The sequence below is a fragment of the Epinephelus lanceolatus genome, chromosome 8, assembly GCF_041903045.1.
Source record: "Epinephelus lanceolatus isolate andai-2023 chromosome 8, ASM4190304v1, whole genome shotgun sequence".
In the NCBI taxonomy this organism is placed as follows: domain Eukaryota; kingdom Metazoa; phylum Chordata; class Actinopteri; order Perciformes; family Serranidae; genus Epinephelus; species Epinephelus lanceolatus.
Window position 1 is genome coordinate 38,182,085 of NC_135741.1, and position 23,157 is coordinate 38,205,241.

General features: G+C 41.2%; 1 protein-coding gene across 1 annotated transcript in view; it reads left to right on the forward strand.

The window, feature by feature from the left end:
• The first annotated feature begins 4,211 nt into the window (after nt 1-4,211).
• mtor (mechanistic target of rapamycin kinase) overlaps nt 4,212-23,157 on the forward strand; it is a 110,723-nt gene continuing 91,777 nt past the window's right edge. Inside the window, exons 1-18 of the mRNA XM_033630095.2 lie at nt 4,212-4,359; nt 4,779-4,921; nt 5,169-5,277; nt 5,411-5,643; nt 7,233-7,433; nt 7,552-7,686; nt 7,766-8,041; nt 9,655-9,763; nt 10,044-10,227; nt 10,621-10,749; nt 10,935-11,179; nt 11,936-12,145; nt 12,371-12,576; nt 13,239-13,361; nt 15,353-15,436; nt 16,245-16,337; nt 16,834-16,968; nt 18,660-18,789. Of these exons, the coding sequence (XP_033485986.2) occupies nt 4,793-4,921; nt 5,169-5,277; nt 5,411-5,643; nt 7,233-7,433; nt 7,552-7,686; nt 7,766-8,041; nt 9,655-9,763; nt 10,044-10,227; nt 10,621-10,749; nt 10,935-11,179; nt 11,936-12,145; nt 12,371-12,576; nt 13,239-13,361; nt 15,353-15,436; nt 16,245-16,337; nt 16,834-16,968; nt 18,660-18,789 (2,731 nt within the window). The 5' untranslated portion in view covers nt 4,212-4,359; nt 4,779-4,792. The remainder of the gene's footprint in view (nt 4,360-4,778; nt 4,922-5,168; nt 5,278-5,410; nt 5,644-7,232; nt 7,434-7,551; nt 7,687-7,765; nt 8,042-9,654; nt 9,764-10,043; nt 10,228-10,620; nt 10,750-10,934; nt 11,180-11,935; nt 12,146-12,370; nt 12,577-13,238; nt 13,362-15,352; nt 15,437-16,244; nt 16,338-16,833; nt 16,969-18,659; nt 18,790-23,157) is intronic.

Below are 23,157 nucleotides of genomic sequence, written 5' to 3' on the forward strand. Positions count from 1 at the left end.
GCTGGGAGTGCTGTAGGTGCAGATGAGGCCAATAATATATGCCCATTAAAAACAACTCTTTATGTTGACAGTAGGTGGCCAGGTAGCTTGAAACATGGCAAAGACCATGAGACAATGGGCCCGTAGGCAAATATATGCAAAACGCCCCACCTCTACATACGATCAAGACACACACAGTCTTTATGGTGGGTTTGCCTTGTTTTTGTTTGTTTTGCATCGCTTTGTAGTTAGTATGCATCTTATTGTGGTTTCGGGTCTCTTTGTAGTCAATAGCCCCTTTTCCACCAGCATTTCCAGGAACTTTTATGACCAGGAATTTATTTACCCGGGTAAAAGAATTCCTGGGAATCTGTGTGGTTTGCGTTTCCACTGCACCTCAAAGTTCCGGAAAATTTGTTCAAATTAGCGTGATGACATAGATGATTTGGTGTGTGTCCTGTATTTGGCTCCGCCAGCTTGGTTACATGCTGGTGTAGACAGTTGGGCCTGTTCGTCTCAGTCAGCAGCTCAGTTTAAAAGTATTTTAAGAGAAGTGTCAAACTAAGTTAGTCTCCATACAGACAGCTGTCATTTGAGCTTATTAGCAACAATTAACTATCAACCGAACTAGTGTGCTGTCCTTGTGTAAGACATAGCGTTAGTGTCGGTGGATGAGAGACTGTGGACGGAACATATTGAATATCACTGTCTACATGTCTACATGTTCATGCTGCTGAACACATGTATTGATAAAGTCAAGTCGAGTCATTTTCGAGTTATCTTCACTTCGTTTCCACCTCGGCTGCTCAGCTGTTCAGCGGTTACCGTTTGACAATTTAGCCCCGGGGCTAATTCAGTACCGGGTTTCGGTACCCATCCTTAATCAAAACACAAACGAAGTGAAGCTTATGGAAATGAAATAAGGTTTGCAGCGACTGCCCCTTGCCAGGAAATGCAGAACGCTGCAAGTGTGTGTTCCACCAACCAACATTCTTCAGCAAACAGCCCCGCCCCTCAAGAATTCCAGGTAATCTGAAAAGTCCTACTCCCCTACTGGGTACTTTTTTCAGGGAAAGTTTGGGGTTAGGGGAAAGTTTTTTACCTGGGTAATTTCGGTCGAAACGCGCCAAGGTTTTTCAAAGTCCTGGGTAAATGATAAAAGTTCCTGCGGTGGAAAAGGGGCTATTTTGTGTCTTTTTTTGGTCATTTTGTGTCTCTTTGTAGTTCGTTTGCATGTTTTGTGGTTCTTTTTTATCTCGTTGAGGTCATTTTGCATCTCATTAAGGTATATTTGAGTCTCTTTGCAGTTCCTTTGCATCTCTTAGTTGTCTTTTTGTGTCTCTTTAAAGAATGTTTGCGTCTCTTTAAAGAATGTTTGTGTCCCTTGGGGTATATTTTGTGTCTGTTTGTAGTTGTTTTGTGTCTATGTGTAGTCATTTTAATCTCTTTGAAGTAATTTTGTGTCATTTTGAGGAATATCTGTGTCTTTTTTTGTTGTTTTGTGTCTATTTGTAGTCCCATTGCATCTCTTTGTGGTGTCTAAGTAGTCATTTTGGTGTCTCTTTGAAGTTGGTTAATTTGACTGCTATGCTGCAGGTAACTATGGGGGCCCCTGATACCTGGGGCCCCTGGGACCATGCCCAGTATGCCTGTACAGTAATCCATGGCAGAAAGAGACCCAGCTGTCCAAACAAAAAAAATATCCTTATAACTGGCACTACAATAGACAGAATCAGTGACAACAGTAAAACCTTTTTTAATCAGACCAATCCTCCTTATAGCTTACATTTGATCTATCCTGAAATTAAACCACTCCCCTTTTTTGCACAGGACCCCCTTAAGCTCCCTTAAGGACCACTCATGTTCCCCAGACCCCAGGCTGGCAACCACTGGGTCACTAAATGAGTATGTGAAATGTTTGCTTGCCAGAGGAAACATCTATTATGCCATGACCTGAACCTAATGATGGCAGGAATGTAAAAGAAGATGGCAATTATGGTTCATTTTGATGATGAAAATGCATTTGACATTTAGGGTTCAATTACCTACAACTGAAAAATAAGAGGGTCTAATTGGCATGTTGCTGTGTGGTAAATGCCACCGTTCAGACATGGAACCACATGCAGTCACACATGCTTCTCTCAGTGATAACAGCTGGTTGTTTATTTGGACAATGTCTCCCCCCTGAGGCTGAAAATGATTATTGTAAGAAAAAACCCCACAGCCACCCAGTAACTGCATGCAAGCCCATGTTTTAAGCATACAGTTAACATGACCTAATTTAGTGCCTGTTTAATTGTTTTCATGTTTTGTGTAGAGCTCCCATGCCATCTAGTATGTACATCTCTTGCATCCTTTTAATACTCAATCATATTGCATTTGACAGGTCACAGTGTCATTCCATCAGTATCATGAATGTCGACAGGTATGCATAAAATCAAATTCAGTTCATTATCATCTTTAACTATGTATCTTTTATTCTTTTCACTGGAGAGATTCCAGTAACTGAACAAGGTAACTGCAAAGCTCTGTCAGATTTTTGGTAACCAGGTATGATGCTTCAAGAAATCACAGTTTTGTTATTTCTATATTAATTCTTATTTTCATAATAGTCCAATTATTATTATTTCTGTTATGTTTTCCTTTTTTATTTTCATAGATGGCAATAACAGAACACTGCACACTAAGAACGTCATTGTAAATGATGAATACACATGACAATAAAACTTCTGACTTGGACCTGATTGTATATTAATTTGCTGTAACTCAGTTTGCTGCACTGCTTTCTGTTCGATGTGATCTTTGTTTTCCTTCAACTGCAACATAGAAGTGATGAAGTATAAGCAGGGGCCTAATTAACCTACACACACACACACACACAGAGGAAATATACACATACACATGCAGTAGTTGTGGGGAGATGCCAGAGTGATGGGGCTGCCTCATTGCTGGCAGCTCCACACAGTTAGGGGTTCAGCAATCTGGAAATCCATCGGTAAAAAAAAAAAAAAGATTTTTTTTTTTCTTCCTTTACAATGTACAATGTAAATTGCAGAATCTGTCTTGAGAGATTAGGGGTTCAGTGGCTTGCTCAAGGAGATGAACAGGCACTTCTCCAGCTACCAGTCCACACTCCATACTGTGGTCCTTGCTGGACTTGAGCCAGGCCACCCTCCAGTTACCAGTCCCTACAGAGTGAGCCATTGCTGACATATTTTGAAACAGGGTCTTGAGATGAAATAATAAAGCAGGCTACACCTGAAGACCCGTATTATGATAGTTGCTATTATGTAGTTATGTTATGTATAATAGTGCATATCCCCAAACAGAATTTTGATTAAATTAGCAGAAACCAGTTGCCATGTGGTCAGCCTGGGGCTTCAAGGGCCCCTGGGAGTTCTGGCACCCTAGGGCCCTGTTGGTAATCCAGCCTTGATTATAGACCCTTTTCACAGCGGACATTTTGACATATGGTAGTAGGAAAAACACATAACAGCACATAACACAAATCAGTTGGCCTTAACCAGGGGTCTGGGGACCCGCAGGGGTCCTTGAGGGAGTTCCAGGGGTCCCCAGAAGAAAGGGAATTAATGTGTTTTCACTTCTTAATTCACTATGGAAGTGAGCCCAACGCAAGTGCCCAAGTAAGAGTCATGAGCATAGGCACAGATTTTGGGGGCTCACAGTAGTAATAGTACTTTTATTTTGACAAACTGCTAGAACGCGACTCATAGATGCAAAAATATTTAAGTACTGTACGTGGTGGCTGTCTGCATCTTCAAACCTCAAAAGCAATGGTTGCAATCTGACATAAAATAGTGAGGAGATGAAGCAACTATATGCACAGTTGAAGCAGGATGTACCATGACATTTCCACCATATATTTATGCACATTATATATATATATATATATATATATATATATATATATATATATATATATATATATAATATATAATATATATACATATTATATATATATAAGGCAGAGTCAGGTAGTGTTAGTGCAAGGTAATTCATACAAATTATACGAATAAAACGTATAACATTTATTTTTGGAATCAATCTTGGAATGTAGAGGTATACGGTATAAAGTATTACAAAACAAAAGTTCAAGTAAAGTGTCATTAACACTGCTATCTGAAACTGTATTCAAGGACATGTGAGCGACATGCGCATCACCTCTGCGCAGGCTACTCAACGCAACACAGCGCTCGTGAGGTTTGCTGCCTGACTGTACCCTGCCGGAGACGGTCCAACTGAAAAAAGAGATACCGTAGCAAGCTAACATTTCCCTGTGCCAGCTAGATAGTCGTACAATGAGAGATATTTTGCAACAGCCGAATAGTAATTAAGTGGCCGACATATAAATTGAAACACGTAAGTGTTACAAAGCGACTTACACTATCTTGCTAACGCTTTGCTACAGTAGCTGAACGTTAGCACTAGCTAACATTAGCTAAACAAAACCAGCATGATACACTGGTGTGGTTCAGGGTTAGCCCGTACCTGACATATACCACTTGGTCCTTTCAGTTGAGTGTTAGTGGTGTAGAGAATGTCATCTTTAGTTAGTGAAATGTCTCTGCATGTATGTTGCTAATTAGCAGGGTTGACAATGTGTTTAACAAGCTAACTAGACACGTTAGCTAGTTGTAACGTCAGCTAAGAGCAACATTGACCTGTGTAAACAGCTCAGGACAAGTAAACTTTCTTTCCAAGTATGGTCTTTAAACTTGTTAACCCTTTTCTTTGAGAACCCAGAATGTTTCATGTATCATTTGTATTTGTCTCTGCAGGTTTGGCCATCCAAATGGTGATCATGTCAGGCACAGCCACTGTGCTGCAACAGTTTGTCGGTGGGCTGAAGAGCAGAAATGAAGACACCAGAGCAAAATCTGCCAAAGATCTGCAGCACTATGTGACTACAGAGCTCAGAGAGGTAATAGCAAAAGTAAACATGGATGTAATAGACACCTGCATGCAGATATATCACTCCAATATACTCTATACTGTGTGAGTGTTTTTGCCCACAAGAGCTGTAGTGATCAGCTGTTTACACTGATTCAGGAGTGATTGTGCAGACTTTTTGTCACCAGTTTTTTTTACTTTCTCATACAAGTTAGAGTCACCAACTTAGCTTTTTCTATTTGTATTTTTCTGTGACATTAGTTTTGTGTCTTTTACAGTTAAGCCAAGATGAAGCCACTACATTCTATGATGAGTTAAACCACCACATATTTGAGCTGGTATCCAGCTCTGATGTGAATGAGAAGAAAGGAGGGATTCTCGCCATTGGTAAGCCATAAACATTGATAAACATTTCCTCAGAATTATGTAGCTACAACAAACTGCCCTAGAATTATGTCTTACAAAAATGTGTATAATAGCATACACAGCACATGTGTAAAAGAGTAAATTACTGTTTCAGTCAGTCTGATTGGAGTCGAGGGAGGCAATGCCACCAGGATCAGCCGCTTTGCCAACTACCTGCGCAACCTGCTGCCCTCCAGTGACCCAGTGGTGATGGAGATGGCCTCTAAAGCCATGGGCCACCTGTCTATGGCAGGGGACACCTTTACCGCAGAGTATGTAGAGTTTGAGGTGAAGAGGGCCCTGGAGTGGCTGGGAGCAGACAGAAATGAAGGGAGACGCCATGCTGCAGTAAGTGACAAGCAGACAGCTGGGATTGTGTTGTTTGTTGTTAAAATACCACCACTTCTTGGTGGTGTTTATGTGTGGTGGAAATGAGGGCATTGGACAGTCTGACTCAAGATTGTCTCATTGCACTGTCGCCTTTTTTGTTTTGTTTTAACTTCTGTCGCATCCCAGCGGATAATGCGTTATTACAACTAATGAACCGGCGGCACTTCCGTGTACACAGAGTAACACTCGCCAGTCGCCACACACCGTGTACACAGAGTAACACTCGCTTCACACCGTGTACACAATGCTACACAACGTGGCGAACACCAGGCTGCTAACATTACATTATGTTCATAGCACCATTTCCAAGAAAATAATAGTAAAGTACTAGGTCCAGTACATGTAACAGCAACTCATACTACTCATAATATAATTATAAACCAAGTCACTTACTTATCCAACAGTAGCAAGGCAACATCCGTGTCTGCCCTCAGCCCAATTTCTTCCTTCAGGGCTCTCCACCGAGGAAAAGCGACGCCAATACAAATCCTTGTTTGCCTTCTCCGTCGGTCACTTTCCTTCTTTGCTAATAGACCTTCAGCCGAACGTCCAGCCTTTTTCTTTGTGGTAGGATCCACTTCTGAACCGTGTCTCCGCTGCTTCTCCGCCATGTTGCTTTCTCTTTCTACCTGCGCTCTACCTCTTGCTATGACACTCTCCGCTCTTCCTCCCCCTGCCCTTTTTGTTGTGAGGAAGCATTTCCTGTGCGCCAGCGCGGGAATGTCGCTGGTCTACACGCATACTAAAAATTATATATATTGAAAAATACCGCGAGATGTTAGAGGAGCCGATCGGCTTAATCAGCATTGTGTCATCTCCTCTAGTAGTGGCTTGGGTGAAACGGACATTTACGGACCTGTAGAAGTTACGCACTATAGCTTTAAAATACAAACTTGAGAGTTTCAAACCTAGCTAAAAATGAACCGTTGTCTCACCTAGCAAACTCACGCTGCACAAAAGATGCAGATGTGCTTGAGCTTGTCAATTCTTCTTGAACGGTAGTTCTGTGTGATAACTAAAAGTTTCTCTGACACAATTGCACTTTGGCCTTGTTTATCTTCTCTGCAGTTTTTCCTCTGGTGAAATGAGGAGTCTGTTATGATAACCCCAAACACAGGGATGAAATGCTAAAATAGAAACACTGATCAAATCAAATTTATTTTTATTTTTTTCTGAAGGGTTTTCCAGTTTTCAATTTTCAAATATGTGTAATTATTTTTTAGATGATACAAGAATCAGTGACTGATCTGATCTGATTCACTCTAAAGGAAGATGATTTTTGAAATGAAAATGTGTTTTTGTGGACAGGGATTGTATTCATACTGACTCTGTGCAGACATCAGGAGGAAGAAGGAAGACTTTTGAGGCCACCAAAATAATTGGAGTTAATGCTGCTATTAACCCTTTGTAAAGTGTTAAAGTTTTGATTTGTCTGTGTTTGATTGTTCAATATCTGAGTTCAGACTTCTGAGTTTTTACGCTGTAAAGAAATAAACCCAAGAAGGGCAATTAATGACAGCAATAAAATGATTTTCTGTCTTTTCCAGGTGTTGGTTTTGAGGGAGCTGGCTGTTAGTGCACCCACCTTCTTCTTTCAGCAAGTGCAGCCCTTCTTTGACAACATCTTTTACGCGGTATGGGACCCCAAGCAAGCCATCCGAGAAGGGGCTGTATCTGCGCTGCGAGCCTGTCTCATCCTCACCACACAGAGGGAGACCAAGGAAATGCAGAAACCACAGTGGTACAAAGTAAGACATTCTACTGTATCTGGACAAATCATTTTTTGTTCCTAAAGAAGTATTTATCCTGAGTATATGTATTTGTACCTGTAATATGCAACCTGAATGTTTGTTTTTACTATAAAAGCAAACCTTTGAGGAAGCGGAGAAAGGCTTCGATGAGACTTTGGCCAAAGAAAAAGGGATGAATCGTGATGACAGGGTCCATGGTGCTCTTCTGATCCTAAATGAGCTGGTTCGCATCAGCAGCATGGAAGGAGAGGTGAGGGCTGAATTCACTGTGGAAACATTCTCACATCCACAAGCAAAACATTTGTCTCACTGTCTTATCTCTACTACAGCGCATGCGTGAGGAGATGGAGGAAATCACGCAGCAGCAGCTGGTCCATGATAAGTACTGCAAGGAACTGATGGGATTTGGAACCAAGCCCCGACACATCACACCCTTCACTAGCTTCCAGTCGGTGCAGCCACAGCAGTCAAATGCCCTTCTGGGCCTGCTGGGCTACAGCACGCCTCAGGGCTTCCTCAGCTTTGGAGCCACGCCAGTACCTGCCAAAAGCTCGCTGGTGGAGAGTCGATACTGCCGGGAACTGATGGAGGAGCGATTTGACCAGGTAGATTTTACAGCAGAGGTCTGTCTTTTCCCAGAATGCGGCAGTTGTTTTGGTAATTGCTTGATCTTGCGTTAATAGATTTTTTTGTCCAAAGAAGAGATGTGTACCGTCTAGGGCTGTAACAATTTGTGTATTCGTATGGTACAGGGTCAGGGGACATAGTCTGGTGCAAGCAGCCACACGCAGAATACAGGCGTTTGAGTCAGTCAAACTATGGCAAGCGCAAATGACAGGGTGGAGGTGGGAGATATTTTTTTTATCATTCTATGTACTTTGGTATTTTTAATTTCATACCATAAGTGATGCGTTTCAGCGTTGTAGCCTGTTGTGACCTGTTGCCTCAGGAAAAGTGTTTCATTTTGTTCAATGTTCGTACAGTATCATACAGAAGTAAATGAAAAGAAGCGTATCTTTTTTATTTTTCCGCTCTACCGAACTCACATCAAACCATGTCTCCTAAACTGTGTTATGAACAACACTGTGACTTCTTACACTCCTAGTACCATTGCCATTGCTGGATTAATGTCTTCATAAATGCGCCACAATAACACTTTTACTACCACCCAAACACAAAATGAGAAGATTATTTAAGTGTTATGGCTCTGATGGAGCAAAGTTTAAGTATGGATTCCTTTTTGTATTATTTATTAAAAGCATGATTGTGACAGTTTTTAGCTGCACAACAGACTATGCAAATTGACACTTTTACCTGCATCTTAGCTCAGTGTTTTTTTGTTTTATGGCTTACACACAGATGTATGTCCCTTTTCAATGAAAACAATAATGCATAAATGAAAAATGTGCATCCCAGTTTGGTGAAATCTATTTTCCTCCCTTTTTTCACTCTGCCCTAGTCTTTCTCCACCTTCTGTCATTAGCTTGTGTTTCATGAGGGCTAGGATGAGTTGGTTTTGGGTGAAGGCAGTCCTGCAGTAAATGATGCTGTTGAAGTTGAAGTTTAGTGTTCAGTTTTTGTTTAGACTGTCAGAGAGGTGTGTTCAGGACCCTAGGTCTTCCACAGGGGTCCGTGACTCCCAGGGGATCTTCAGAGTTACTGCAAGAGGGCCGCTGTATTATTGTTTGATAATTTAATTCAAGTTTTGACAGTGGCTGGGCTGACTGAACTCAAGTTCTAGCCTTCGTTTCAGTCTAGGAACCATGATGATCTGTGGGTATTTTTGACAACACGTTAAAAACAAGAAATACTAGGGCTGCACTAGTAATAGAAACACTAAGGCTATATGTCTGTTGTCTTAAAATGTGACTACAGACATTCAGTGGTACAGTTAAATTAGTTTTCAGCTCTACAATTGTTCAGGAGTTTCTTTTGACTAGTAGTCCAAGACTGCCAAGTACACACTGGTTTATAGGACCAGCACCATCAAAGTTGCATTTTGAATAGAAATATAATTCTTTTATAATTTATATATGAAATATAATTTTGACAGTCAAGAAGTTGAAACTTTGACTTGATGATAGAAATAATGCTTCTTAGCTTCCACAACATTGCAGAAGTCTCATGAAGAGTGTGTACAAGGTCAGCACCACAAGGCCAGTTCTGTTTTGAGGACCATATGACTTATTTGAAACAAACTTTTATGTGCTTTGTCCAGGTGTGTCGGTGGGTGCTGAAATACAGGACCAGTAAAAACCCTCTGATCCAGATGACCATCCTCAACCTGCTTCCACGCCTGGCTGCCTTCCAGCCTCATACCTTTACAGGTGGGACTAGTTAATGTTTGAATGTAATCCAAGATTCAGCTTGATCTATCTTTAATGCATTCTTTCCTATCACTGGGCTTTTTGGTGGTTATGCACAAGACAAGTGAGGATTTCATGACCAGTTCTTTTTGGGCTCCCCTTCAACAATATCAACAGGCTTTGCCGTATTAAATTGCTTGTAGTTTCTTCCAGTCCATTGTTTTATGTGTACCAGCTGATGCAAAGCCCTATGTCTGTATCTAAACATTTGCACTGTGCACCTGTTTGTTCCACTGTGCAGACCAGTACCTGTCAGACACTATGGGCTACCTGCTGGCCTGTCTGAAGAAGGAGAAGGAGAGGACGGCAGCTTTCCAGGCTCTTGGGCTGCTGGTGGTGGCTGTCAGGGCAGAAATCCAGCCCTACCTCACAAAGATCCTTGAGATAATCAAGGCTGCCCTGCCACCCAAGGACTTTGCACACAAGTTAGTAATTAAATATATGGCATGAGCTCTGATAGTATGTAATAGTATACGATAAATTACATTTCCTCATATTCAGATAGTGATACGTTTGAGTTGTCTTTTTCTATTTTGTTGTGTTTTAATAGTTATTGTCTTACAACCCATGTTTTGTTCACTTCTCTTTTCTTGCTTTGCTTTTACATAGTTGCTTCACATGTTTGAAGAATCTAGTGTTGTAGTTTTGGGTTGTGCTATATCAGATGAGAGACTCATCAATTTTCAAGTGCTAGTTTAAAATCTGTAAGGTAGACCTGTTTAAAAATAATTTTGAGTTATTTTCTATGAAAAGAAAAGAGACTTACCATGTGAGTGTGTTCTTTTTTCCCCTAACTTTGCGGTCTTCCATGTGTGCAGGAGGCAAAAGACCATGCAGGTGGACGCCACAGTGTTCACCTGTATCAGCATGCTTTCCAGAGCCATGGGTCCCAGCATCCAGCCAGACATCAAGGAGCTGCTGGAACCTATGCTGGCTGTGGGCCTCAGGTAGGAAAGACTGATTTCTGGCTGGCTTTATATAAGTTGCAGGGTTTAAATCCAGAGCTTGACTTAAACGGCTTGTATAGTTATGTTTGTTGATAAATGCACCACAGCACACTTCTTCGTCCTCATTTAAAGATGACAGTGATGCTGATATTTGGTTGTTTGTCTATTTTGTCTTTGTCGTGTAGTCCTGCACTGACAGCAGTGCTGTATGACCTGAGCCGTCAAATCCCCCAGTTGAAGAAGGACATCCAGGATGGCCTGCTGAAGATGCTTTCTCTGGTGTTGATGCACAAGCCGCTGCGTCACCCCGGCATGCCCAAAGGCCTGGCTCACCAGCTGGCCTCGCCAAGCCTCACAAACATCCCAGAGGCCAGTGACGTAGGCAGCATCACACTGGCCCTGCGCACACTTGGCAGCTTTGAGTTTGAAGGCAAGAACATTGCAAAAGACCCATCAATCGTAGATTTGGTTCTGTCAGTAGAGAAAAATGATGACTTTAAATGTGGGCATGACAGCCCTAAAAATCATAAAGCATGAAAAGAAATAACTGATGGAGTTAATGCCTCAGTTCCTATGCACTGCACATTCAGGGAATTTGAAAAAAAAATGTAGTGATTCTAAATTGAAGGCATAAACCATCAGGTATAAGATTGGAGCCAAAAGGAGGGGGGGGGGGGGGGGGGGGGGCATTTAGTCTGTAAGAAATGATAAAGTGAACTGCAAAAAGTCTGGAGTGGTTATGTTGATGGGTGTGTCCAGCTGTTTTCTAGACTGGACCCATGGGGCTCAAGACAGCATATCAGCACTGAATCATACAGCAGCCCAGGGTGAAACAATTACTCAGCAAAGTCTTATATTGTAATCCTGCAGCAGATGGTGGGGTGGGTTTGCCTTTTGGTGTAAAGAACAAGCTGTGGTCAGACTGCACAACTGAATAGGGGTTGTTATGAGTTATGGAATATTTCAGGCTCTTCTTTTGAATACAAGTTGTTGACAATCTTGCACCTTCAAACAACACCAGACTTCTTCAGAGATCGAAATTGAAGCCTTAAACATGCAATCAAAAGTGCAAAAATTCACCTAACCTGTTTTATGATTATCTGCATTAGTATCCTAACTTGCCTGAAACTACAGCTATGTAAAAAGTAGTTGTAATGCCAAATCTAACTCTTTGTTCTTTCCCTAGGACACTCCCTCACCCAGTTTGTGCGCCACTGTGCTGATCACTTCCTAAACAGCGAACACAAGGAAATCCGGATGGAGGCAGCCCGGACCTGCTCACGCCTCCTTACCCCCTCCATCCACCTGATCAGCGGCCATGTTGTCAGCCAGACTGCTGTGCAGGTTGTTGCAGATGTGCTCAGCAAGCTGCTAGTTGTTGGCATCACTGACCCAGGTAACACATGAAAGAATAAAAAAAGAGGGAGGCAGGAGAAGTGTTTTTTTGATGGGATCGATTGAAGTGAAGGGAACTCAAATTTGCAAGAAAACAAAATTTGATCTTAAGAAATCTTGCATTTGTGGCACCTGTAATCAGCTGTAATTACCTATGACAATAAGGTAATAAGAGCTATAAGAGAGTCAAAATGTCTAACTTTTTCTTGTCCTTGTGTTCATGCAGATCCAGACATTCGATACTGTGTCCTGGCATCTCTTGATGAGCGTTTTGATGCCCACCTTGCCCAGGCTGAAAACTTGCAGGCTCTGTTTGTTGCACTGAATGATGAGGTGTTTGAGATCAGAGAGCTGGCCATCTGTACAATCGGACGCCTCAGCAGCATGAACCCTGCCTTTGTAATGCCCTTCCTACGCAAGATGCTCATTCAGGTAGGAGAGGCATGACAGATGGCACACTATGTATAGTTTATTGATTTATTGTGTTGAATGTTGTAAATGGATTTTTATTTTACACCTTAAGAAGGGATTTGATGTTTAACTGTTCAACTGAAAACACCAAAACAATCTACCTCACCATGTTATTGCACTTTTTGGCTTTTTTTTTTTTTTTCCCTCACACCTTATTTGATACTCTGATATGCCCACAATTGTCAACCCCAGATGTTTAACAGCTGATTTGCTGGGGACATATTGTCATTAATAAAACTCAAGACATTTGGAAATCTTTCCAAGAGTAATTCAGTTTTCCTAAATTCATAAAATAACATGGTTTTCAATATTGTTATTCCTTTAAATGAAGATGATGTTAATTACAAGAAAATTATGTTAAATATAAATACAATATTATGATTTTTTTTTAACTATCTGTTAATACATTTGAAGATCATGTGTTGTCTGTAAATACACATCTACTTCAGTAAACATTCAGTCTGTTTCAACAGACACCTTTAGATGGCAGCAAAGACCAATGTATTATGCATAGCTTAAACTATCCAAAGTATTGTGTACACTATGCTTTAACCTTTCAGATGTATTCCAGATACACAAGAATGGGAATGTTATACTTAATTCTGTTTTGAATTTTGTTGCAGATCCTAACAGAGTTGGAGCACAGTGGTGTGGGCAGAAACAAAGAGCAGAGCGCTCGTATGCTTGGTCATCTAGTCTCAAATGCCCCCCGTCTCATACGGCCATATATGGAGCCCATCCTCAAGGTACAAGTCTGGAAGTTCTCCATTATGAAGGTGTTTGAGTGTATAAATGTAAACCAGGCGGTCACTTGAGAGGAGCATGTGTACTCAGTAGACTCTGAATAAGTAAATGGGATTTTTCACACATCAGTCTTTTTACAGGTCTTGGGGAGTTAGGATAGGACAGACTTCAGTGTCCCAGAGGGAAATTTGCCTTGGACTTCACAGTGTCTGCAGTAAAACCAATAAATACATCCAACACAGTAAAATGCAAATGTAAAAAACAACAAATACATACACTCATTAATTGCACATGCCCATCTGTATCATCATGAAAAATGCACACATATTACGATAATACTGTGCTGCACAGCAAAATAAGAAAAACAACCATGGTATAAACACATTGCAGCCTAGGTGGTGTTGAAGGCTTTAATGGACAGGGGGACAAAGGAGTTTTTGAACCGGTTGTGTCTGCTTTGGGGGAACTCTGTACCGTCTGCTTGAGGGGAGGAGCTGATATTCAGGGTGAAGAGCATGAGTTGGATCTGAGATGATTTTTTGTGCCTGTCTTATTATGGTTTGTTGAAAAATGTTGTGAAGACTGGGATGTTGACGGACCCCCGTATTCTTAATGGCTTTCTGTATTAGTCTGTTGATTTTGGCCTTTGATTGGACTGTCAGGTGACTAAATCATGCAGAGATCCAATAGTGGAGGAGGCTTTCCATTAGGGCGTGACAGAATAGGAAGTGCACTTCCTGGGTCACACCAAAGGTTCTGAGCCTTCTCAGGAAGTGCAGCCTCTGCTGTACTTTGGAACAGATGACCTCTACATGGGCTCTCCACACCAGATTATTGTCTATGTGGATGCCCAGGTACCTGCAGGTGTCACGGAGGAGTTTAACTGCATGTGTGAAAAAAGTTGGATAAAACTTTTTGTTCCTTCAGAGGGTGTGTGTCTAATAGGTTAAGTCTGATAAATTGTCTCAAGTCTCAAGGGTGTGGAGTTAGAAAGAAGTTAGCTTACCAGATGTCTGTAGCCCACCCCTCATCTCTGCTTGAAGCTAGCAGCTTAGGGCTAGCCGTTATTAGCAGAGCACACCCAAAATCTCTGACCAAACTGTCAGTGGCTGAGTTGCATTGTGGGTCATTTAGGTGCCAGGTTTCGATAAGGAAGAATAATGGGTGGATTAAAAAATAGGGATGGGCATTCTAAGTAATTTCCATATTCGAGTACTCTCATTACATTATTGACGAGTACTCGCAAAACAAACAAACAAACAAAAAAAAAAAACAGCATTAGAATAGGGTCACATTTAGGCCAACAACAGAACTCAAGTGCAATTTCAAGCTTGTTTATTGAACAGCCAGGCTTTAATTAGCCTATTAAACAGTACACTCACCCTCAACGAAGCTTAACGGGAGCATATCTGTAGTGAGCATCTTCGTTAGAATCTGGGTTATCTTCTCTGCTCTTGCAGCATCGCAGTGGCGTTTGCTAGCACTGCTAACAAAACCGGTGATAGGAGGCTGCCTACTGTCCGTCTCCGCGGTCTTCTCTTTGTGCTTGATGCGCAAATGGTTGAGCATAGAACTGGTTGTTCTGTGATAAGCTAGTTTGATATTACACAGCTTACACTCCACGGTTGTTTCGTCGATCTTTTCAAAATACTTACAAACGTCATTCTTCAACTTCTTCGCCGCCGCCATTTTGGGGTCAAGTGACGGGGCTTACCTGCGTCTGTGTTGTATGTGGCTGCGCACGTGACTTCACCCTGTCCAATGAAATGCGAGAACTTGAATCTCAATATGTGTAACGAATACTGACGTTCAAAATGAATACTCATGCCCATCCCTATTAAAAAAGACAATGTAATTGGGCTCCAATGCAAAATCTATGATCCATTACAATCTAATTTCCTGAAGCTCTTTAAATCTTTTTTGCCTCATAATTAAAATTATAGGGAGCACCAGTTTAATCAGTCAAGTGACCCTGTTACCTTTGCTTTTGCAGGCTCTCATTCTCAAGCTGAAAGACCCAGACCCCAACCCTGGAGTGGTCATTAGTGTCCTTGCGACCATCGGCGAGTTGGCTCAGGTAAGGCTGAATGTTTATAGCTCTTTGAAGTTTTAAGAGGACTGTGTTAGCCTGTGTATCACATTGATTCTCTTGCTGCTGCTGATTGAAACCCAATAAATCTGAGCCCTGTGCACATTATAACATTTTTGAGTCTCTCACTTAATGCAAACACTCTGAGTTTGTTCTTTTCTGAGGTGGAAAATTCAGGCTAGAGCCTCACTCATGGATGTGTGCCTTGCTCCGCCTGATCCAGGTGGTTCGATGGTCCCCACAGAGGAGTCAGAAAAGCACAGTTAAAGTCAGGCAGACTCTGCAGTTCAGACAGAGTGCAGGAGATGCTCAGGTAGAACAAGTGCTCACAGTTGACCCAGTGCAGGAAGAGACAGGAGCCCATCTGCTCAGGAACCGGCACAGGAAGACACAAGAAAACGTAGGGATACAGTCAAGAGCCTTTAAATGTCATGTCAAATTGAATGCAAAAAAACAGCAACAACCCAGAAAGAAACAACGTATGCAAGCCAAAACCAGTATGTTTAGAAAATTTCAGATTTTGGTAGCTCATAGTGGTAGTATCAGAAAAGATACTGCAGTAAATGTTGCAACATGGCACCCCACCTACCCTAACAAATCTGAACTCAAATTAGTGCTGTCAACATGAAAGCAACACATAGACAGAATATAATGCATTTTTATAACATCACTGGCATCATTTTAATGTCAAAAGTAATTGTTCAGTCCCTTGTAGATTTTAGAAGATCTTAATGACAGAAAATTGAGTATGAGATTTCCTTTGCTGTGATTGGTTCTTCTGTGCCTACCCTATCAGGTGAGCGGCCTGGAAATGAGGAAGTGGATGGACGAGCTTTTTCCAATCATCATGGACATGCTGCAGGACTCCTCCTCATTGGCCAAACGACAGGTACACCAAAAAAAATGTGTCTGCTTCATCTGGTTCTAGTTTCTCTTTACTCCAAGTTCCGAAAAATATTTATTTCCTGGGTACAGTAAATACGCATCTACTTCAGTAAACAGAACTGGATGTCATTTCTGGAAACATTTAGTCACTCAGAAAGCATTTTAGAGCACTGTGCTTCTGGTATTTCCTGTTTAAACAGAAACACTGGGAGGGCTCATTTGAAAAGGATTAACCAATGACTTATCAATAAGGGGCTGAAAAGTATTTTGAACTGATGGCAGGGACTGGCAAACAAGATTAATGGTTGTAATTTAAAACAGAACAAGATGAATAATAAGAGTACAACCAAATCATAAAGTAACCGTTGTTGCATTGTTTGTTAGGTAGATACATTTTATTATGATGGTGGTTATCATTGCAAAGAAAAGTGTATCCCAGACTTGTTGCTTCTCCATCAGATGCATTGTTGAGAGAGAATCTGCATTTGACTTTCCACCAGGTGGCGCTGTGGACACTGGGGCAGCAGGTGGCTAGTACAGGTTATGTGGTGGAGCCCTACCGCAAGTACCCCTCTCTTCTGGAGGTGCTGCTCAACTTCCTGAAGACGGAACAAAATCAGGGCATCAGAAGAGAGGTATGCACCCTTCCTTTCCACTATGGGTTTCTTTGTTGCAATATGAACCCCACTCTGTCACACAGTGACTCATTATGAGGCCAGAAATCCAACCTGTCAACATATACTAACCAAATCAAGGTCAGTTTAAATGTATTGACTATGACTGGTGAATTATAACCACACAAATACATACTGTATGAAGCTGTGCACATTTTCCATAGTTATATGGAACTTTTTGCTAAGTCTTAAGCTGTGATGTAAGTGAAAATTGTCAAAGTTTCTTCCCTCGCCTATTACATTACGTGAGTCTCAAGGAGTGCATTGTCAGTGTATGATGTGTGGCATGTGGAAATTGGCTCGGGCAACTCTCGCCCTTCCACTATCTGATCCATCTGAAACCCTGTTGAGCTAATTATCCACTGGTAGTTGCTACTTTAGGGTGACTGTGTACTCTGTGCTATAGCCTCAGCACTCCTTGAAGGAATAAACTGCAAACTTTTTACATCAAGCATTTATGTCACATGTTAGTTTACTTTTCTGTGTTGTAATGTTTATATGAAAGGAATATCCCACAGTAAATCTGTCTTTTTATTATCAAATACTCTCATCCTGCAGGCCTGAAAGATGGCTCTGCTTACTACTTTACAGATGACAGCAGCTGTGCTCAGGTTGGATTTACAGCACTTACTACAGATTCCAGTGGGGTCTCAGAGTCCTGGAAAAAAATATCATAACATCAGTAGAGGCTTCTCCAACCACTCATGCAGTATTCTCCAAACGTCTGTTGCTGATGCACATTTTCGTTATGTTCCATATAGTCCTCAATTGGATTGGGTACCTTTTAACTTATAACTGGTACCAGTTCCAGTACCTGGAATTCAGTACTGGTACCTAACGATCCCATTTTTGGTACTGTACCTTCTCTGTAATAACAAAAATTAAATTTTTGAACAAGCTACAAGAGTGACATGGTAGACTAAAATACAATTCTGCTAATCTTTTTTTTTTTCTAATCACTCATATAGCAAATCATTCTTCTCAGTCTGTCTGTCTGCTTTTTAAGTGTGTGTCTGCTCGTCTAGCAGTGACACAAGGCTATTAAATTATTGTGATATATCAGCTTTGCAGCAATATTTTTGGCGAGCTGGGAAGTTAACAGAGCAGCTGAAGGAGAAAGTTAAAGGAGAGAGTTAACCCTGGTGGGCCCGTGGAGCTCTGCTGCTGGCCTCTGAGCTCTCTGGCTGGCATCCAGCCTTCAGGGTGCTTTGCCGCACTTCTGCCTTTTGTTAAAACCTAGCATTCTCACTCAGATGCACTCCTGGGTACTGATATTTGGCACTGATTGATTTAGTGTAAATTGGTACCCAGTAGCACAGGCATAATTTGGTTGTTACCCTTGAAAGTACAGAGTTTGGTACCCAAACCCGAAGTCCTCACTTTGCTAATAAGTGGCTAAAGTGGCTTCAACAGAGTTCCAAAAGTATGTGGTAGCGATAGCACCTTGTAACTGTTTATGAAAAATTGCTTGTTTTCTTTGAATGCTTAAACCATGATCTTAGATTTATTTCTAAATATTGGTAGTCCGATCAAAGTCAAGACTTGATCAAGATTTCTGTGTTTTTAGACATGTCTTCTAGGGGGGACAGACATGCTGACGGTGTGTGTGTGTGTGTGTGTGTGTGTGTGTGTGTATGCTGTGTGTCCAACAGGCCATCCGTGTACTGGGTCTTCTTGGAGCTCTGGACCCCTACAAGCACAAGGTGAACATCGGCATGATTGACCAGTCGCGAGACGCCTCTGCTGTCAGTCTCTCCGAGTCCAAATCCAGTCAGGACTCAGGTAAGCAACTGTTACTAATCATGGTTTTGGGAACAGTTTGGGTAGCAGTGTTTCACCAAGAGTCAGAATATAGATTAGTTTAACTTTTTATTTGTGTTCCCCAAAGTTACAGCAGTAATAAATTCTAAACTCTTGCGATTCTGCAACAGCTGGAAAATCTCTAATTCTATATGACCCTTTTTAAAATCTCACTCTGTGGGTCTGTCCACTGGGGGCCTTGGGGTTCTTGATGTGATTACAGTGTGCCTGTGTGAGCGACATGAATAGTATTGTCTTTATGTAGAGGACTTATTGTTGTGGTCTTGGACTTCTGCATTCGTTATAATGGAATCTGCCTCCACAATCATACACTTTTTAAAGATGGGCTGTGAGGTGACTTATTGCAACAAACAACTCCAGTTTTAAAGGTCACAAAACTTATGAAGTGGCAGTTAGCATTTTAGAGTAAGCATGTAAATGTCATTCAGAAAAGGCATCTGAGATGTGAAACAAGGCATTTGCAGTTGGTCATAATTTGATTCGTCAGTTCTTGTGCAGTGTTTGGATTTATGAGATACCAGCGAAAGACTGAATTGCCTCCATTTTTGTCATGCTCATGATTTTTTTAGTGATGCACGGCAACAGTTTTGAAAAGGAGAGAGGGTCACTGATTATAAATTTGATAAAGCAGCTATTCATAGTGAAATGCAATGTTTTTGCGTCACTGAATTGAACAATATTTAATTGTGGAAAATCAAATTGAGATATGAAACTGTTCATGCAAGTGAGATCTTTGCATAAATTTGCATGTGTGACCATGAATGAACACACAGAATCCCCTACTTTGGTTACAAGTCAGTGTTGTGGAACAAGCTGTGAGTAAAATACACCTTTGTAATCTTGCAGCAAAATTTGCTTTGGTCAGAATATGATTGCTCCAGAGAAGGACTGATTTCAGTCTCAGTCATTTGAATTGCTGAATCTGTCTCACATAACCAGTGTTTGACTAAAACCACTTGTGATTATCTTCAGCTCATTAAAAATACTCTACAGTGAAGTGATATGTCTATGCACTCAAGACAAAACACATTTTTTGAGACCTTGCCCCTGCATTTGAAAAGTCAATAGCAGCTGTGGCTTTGGGTTTGAGATTTGTTGGAGTATTCGTTCTTCAGGATCTAATTTCTGGCTTCTGTCTGATCTACACCCAACCAAACCTTTCCTAAAATTAGTTTCTGCCAGTTCAGAGGGATCTGTAACCAAAATAACTGAAGTGTTGTTTTTATTACAGTGGAGATATAAAAAAGTAGTAACTGTAAATTACTTGTCTCACTTTTTAATGTATGAGAATTGATACTGATGCAGTCCGCTTATGCTTAAATGTATAACCATATAAGCCGAGCCATTCATCGTCGTCATCACACATCAGTGGAGAATTTTTAGTGCTGTCTAAATCTGTTGTGTCAAAATGTTTGTTGTCACAATCCATGTAAACACAATAGCCTCAAAATACCATGATTGCAGTACTTAGTTATACCTAATTACAAATACAGTACAGTTTTTTGTTGTCAGATATGCAGTTTTTTCAGTACATTTCATTTAGATAATACAGTATTCTGTTGAATACAACTCATCACCACAACCTCAGCGTATGAATACGTTCCCTCTGGTAAGCAGTGATGCAGGGTATATGCCTTGGGCTTTGATTGTAAAAGGTAAGAATGGAAGGAGCTTTATTGTGCTGCTGTTGACAATGTGGTAGGCAGTTTGCGTTCTTGGTTTAGTCTGCGGAGCCTCAATGTTATTATTTTATTACCTTCATAAATTTGGGCACAACAATAACTCACAGCAGATTGGTGGCAAATGATCATCTGATGTCCTGTATGGTAAGCGGTGTTGCAAAACAAGGGGCACTCAAGATGGTCAATTTTGCGGCATTGTTTACACGTGCATAAAAAAATATCTGTAGAGTGTGTGTGTGAGACACAGACAGCAGAGGAGCAGCCAAGGAGCAAAAGAGCAGCACATCCCTAAATGACACCAAAATGTGGGACTCTTAGCCTATTTTCTATTACATGACTATTTTGACACAAACATTTACCTGCCAGTGTGGCAGTTAGCCTTCTGAGATTTACTCGCCAAATGGAAAACCTACCTGAATTTGGCTGGTTTTAATTTTGGGCCCTGTTTGGGTCATATCCATAGACACCCTTGGGTTGTTTTAACTCAGTGTAAGCAAGGATATCTGTGGGAAATTATAACCGTCTTGAGCCAGGAGCCCAATAAGCAGCAGAATTCTTTACTTTCCACAATATGAAAGAAATAAAATACTACTGATTTCAGTCTTTTCAGAGCCTTACCAGTAGAGAGTTCATCCTAATTGCAGCACTTGTGGAAAGGCCCTGTTTTTTTACCAAAGACATACTGATTCATCATCTGTTGACTAACCACACAAACTCTTGTGGTAATCCAGGAGCTTTTGATGTGGCTTATAATGGATGGAACATTTGACCTGATGATGGTGCAAAAAAAAAGGTCATGCTGTCACTTAAAGGCCATCATCCTCAGGAGATCTTCACAATTCATTACTATAAAAATGGTGAATGCAGGTCCCCACTCATCTGATCCAGTCATGTGTCTCAAAATGTGATCTTGGACAATACGGTAATAGTTTTACCAGTTTGTACTCTGAGTCAATGGGCTGTGACCATGAATTGGAGGCTGTATATCTGTTGGCAGATTTGTCAGGGTCAGTGTCTGGAGCACTTTGAATACGACAGCATGTATTTTGTCATGTGGGAGGTCATTGGCAAGGCCTGTCTCCTCACCTGACTTCAGACAAGACTGATCACGTCACTACAGAACTTCAGGGTCATAAAACTGATGAAATGGTGCGTATTCCCTCTCAGTGACTTGCTGTATTTACATCTGGTATTATATCTAGAAAACAGTGCAGTTTTTTGCCTACACAGCTGAAGCCTGAATTACTACAGCACTGTTGCCTCACTTAGCTAGACTGATGCCTGTTTGTGGGCTGTGAAGATGCAGATGTGTAGCCATCCATCACCATCATTAATCTAGACTTGGTGAAGGCCAGAATAATAAAAGATCCTAAGTTACCCTCTTTAGCCTGCAAGCTCTGTGCCAATCTGTTTTGTCTACAGTCCAGAGCCTTTAGGGAGACAACTGGAGCAGCTGAAACTGTACTCCTGCAGAAGGCCAGTGAAACGCTGAATACCAGACGTCTGTATTCTCAGATGCCTTGTAAAACTCAATAGCCCTGTATAAAAGAAATGGACAGACTGACCCCATTTGCATTGCCTGTCAGAAAACACATTAATAAAATTACTTATTTCAAAAAGAAATATGCATTATAAATTATAAAAAGACCACCCCTGTTGCTTGCTTTCTTTTAAAAGTTTTGTATGCATCATTCAGAGCACTGCTATAGCAGCAAACCACTGATTTCTAGGTAACGATATAGTGGAGTAACGGCATCCTGAGCAGAGAATGATGTTACCTTCGGCCTGTGTGAGTTGTAATCTGATCTTCTCTTTGGTTTGTTGTGGTAAGCCACTCTGGCTGACATGTGTGTATCCCACTGGCTAGCTTATCGCTGCCACTTTACACTATGCTCATACCCAGGTTACCGCTGATGTTGGGTCGGCGTCATTTCAGAAGCGTAGCGCCCACCCTCTGTCAGCAGTGTTGACGTTGTTTTAGTACTGTTTATGGAGTTAGCACCGTTAGCTGCTTGCCACCGGCTCAACCAGTTCCATTTGAGAACTGCGTCCAGACTTACACTCAGCACAGTTTTGCATACAGCCCCTTTAACAAATACATAAAATTGTGCTCTCTAATTTTGGGCACGACTGCCAGAAGCCTCATGTGGCTCAGTAGATTCTCCTTTACTTAACGGTGATTCTGAAGTGGCTTACTACAGATGGCAGCAATTACATAAAAATCCAAAATTTTAGGGTAAAAGTGAGAATAACTGGGTGTTCAGACCAAAAATGGCACAGTTTGAGAGAAAAGCAAGGGCCTGCTGTGTTGGTGTGGGTGTGTTGCTTCAGGTACCCACGAGAAGATGAAACACACGATGTTGATCCAAGATGGCTGGTTTGAGTTGTAAATATATCCATGAGTTTAAAGGTTTATTAGATGCCAAAATGCTCCACAGCTTTCTAAAATACTGTGGGACAAGATTTTTACAACTCTGTCATGGCAGGGTGTTTTTGAGAAAATGCCTGAATATCGACATTGCATTGATATTGTAGGGGTGAATATTGATGCTTATACAAAATATTTAAACAATGACATTTTTGATAAATAGTCATCAGTACTGGATAAAATGACTTAAGGGACTAAAGACAAATAATAGAACAGCTA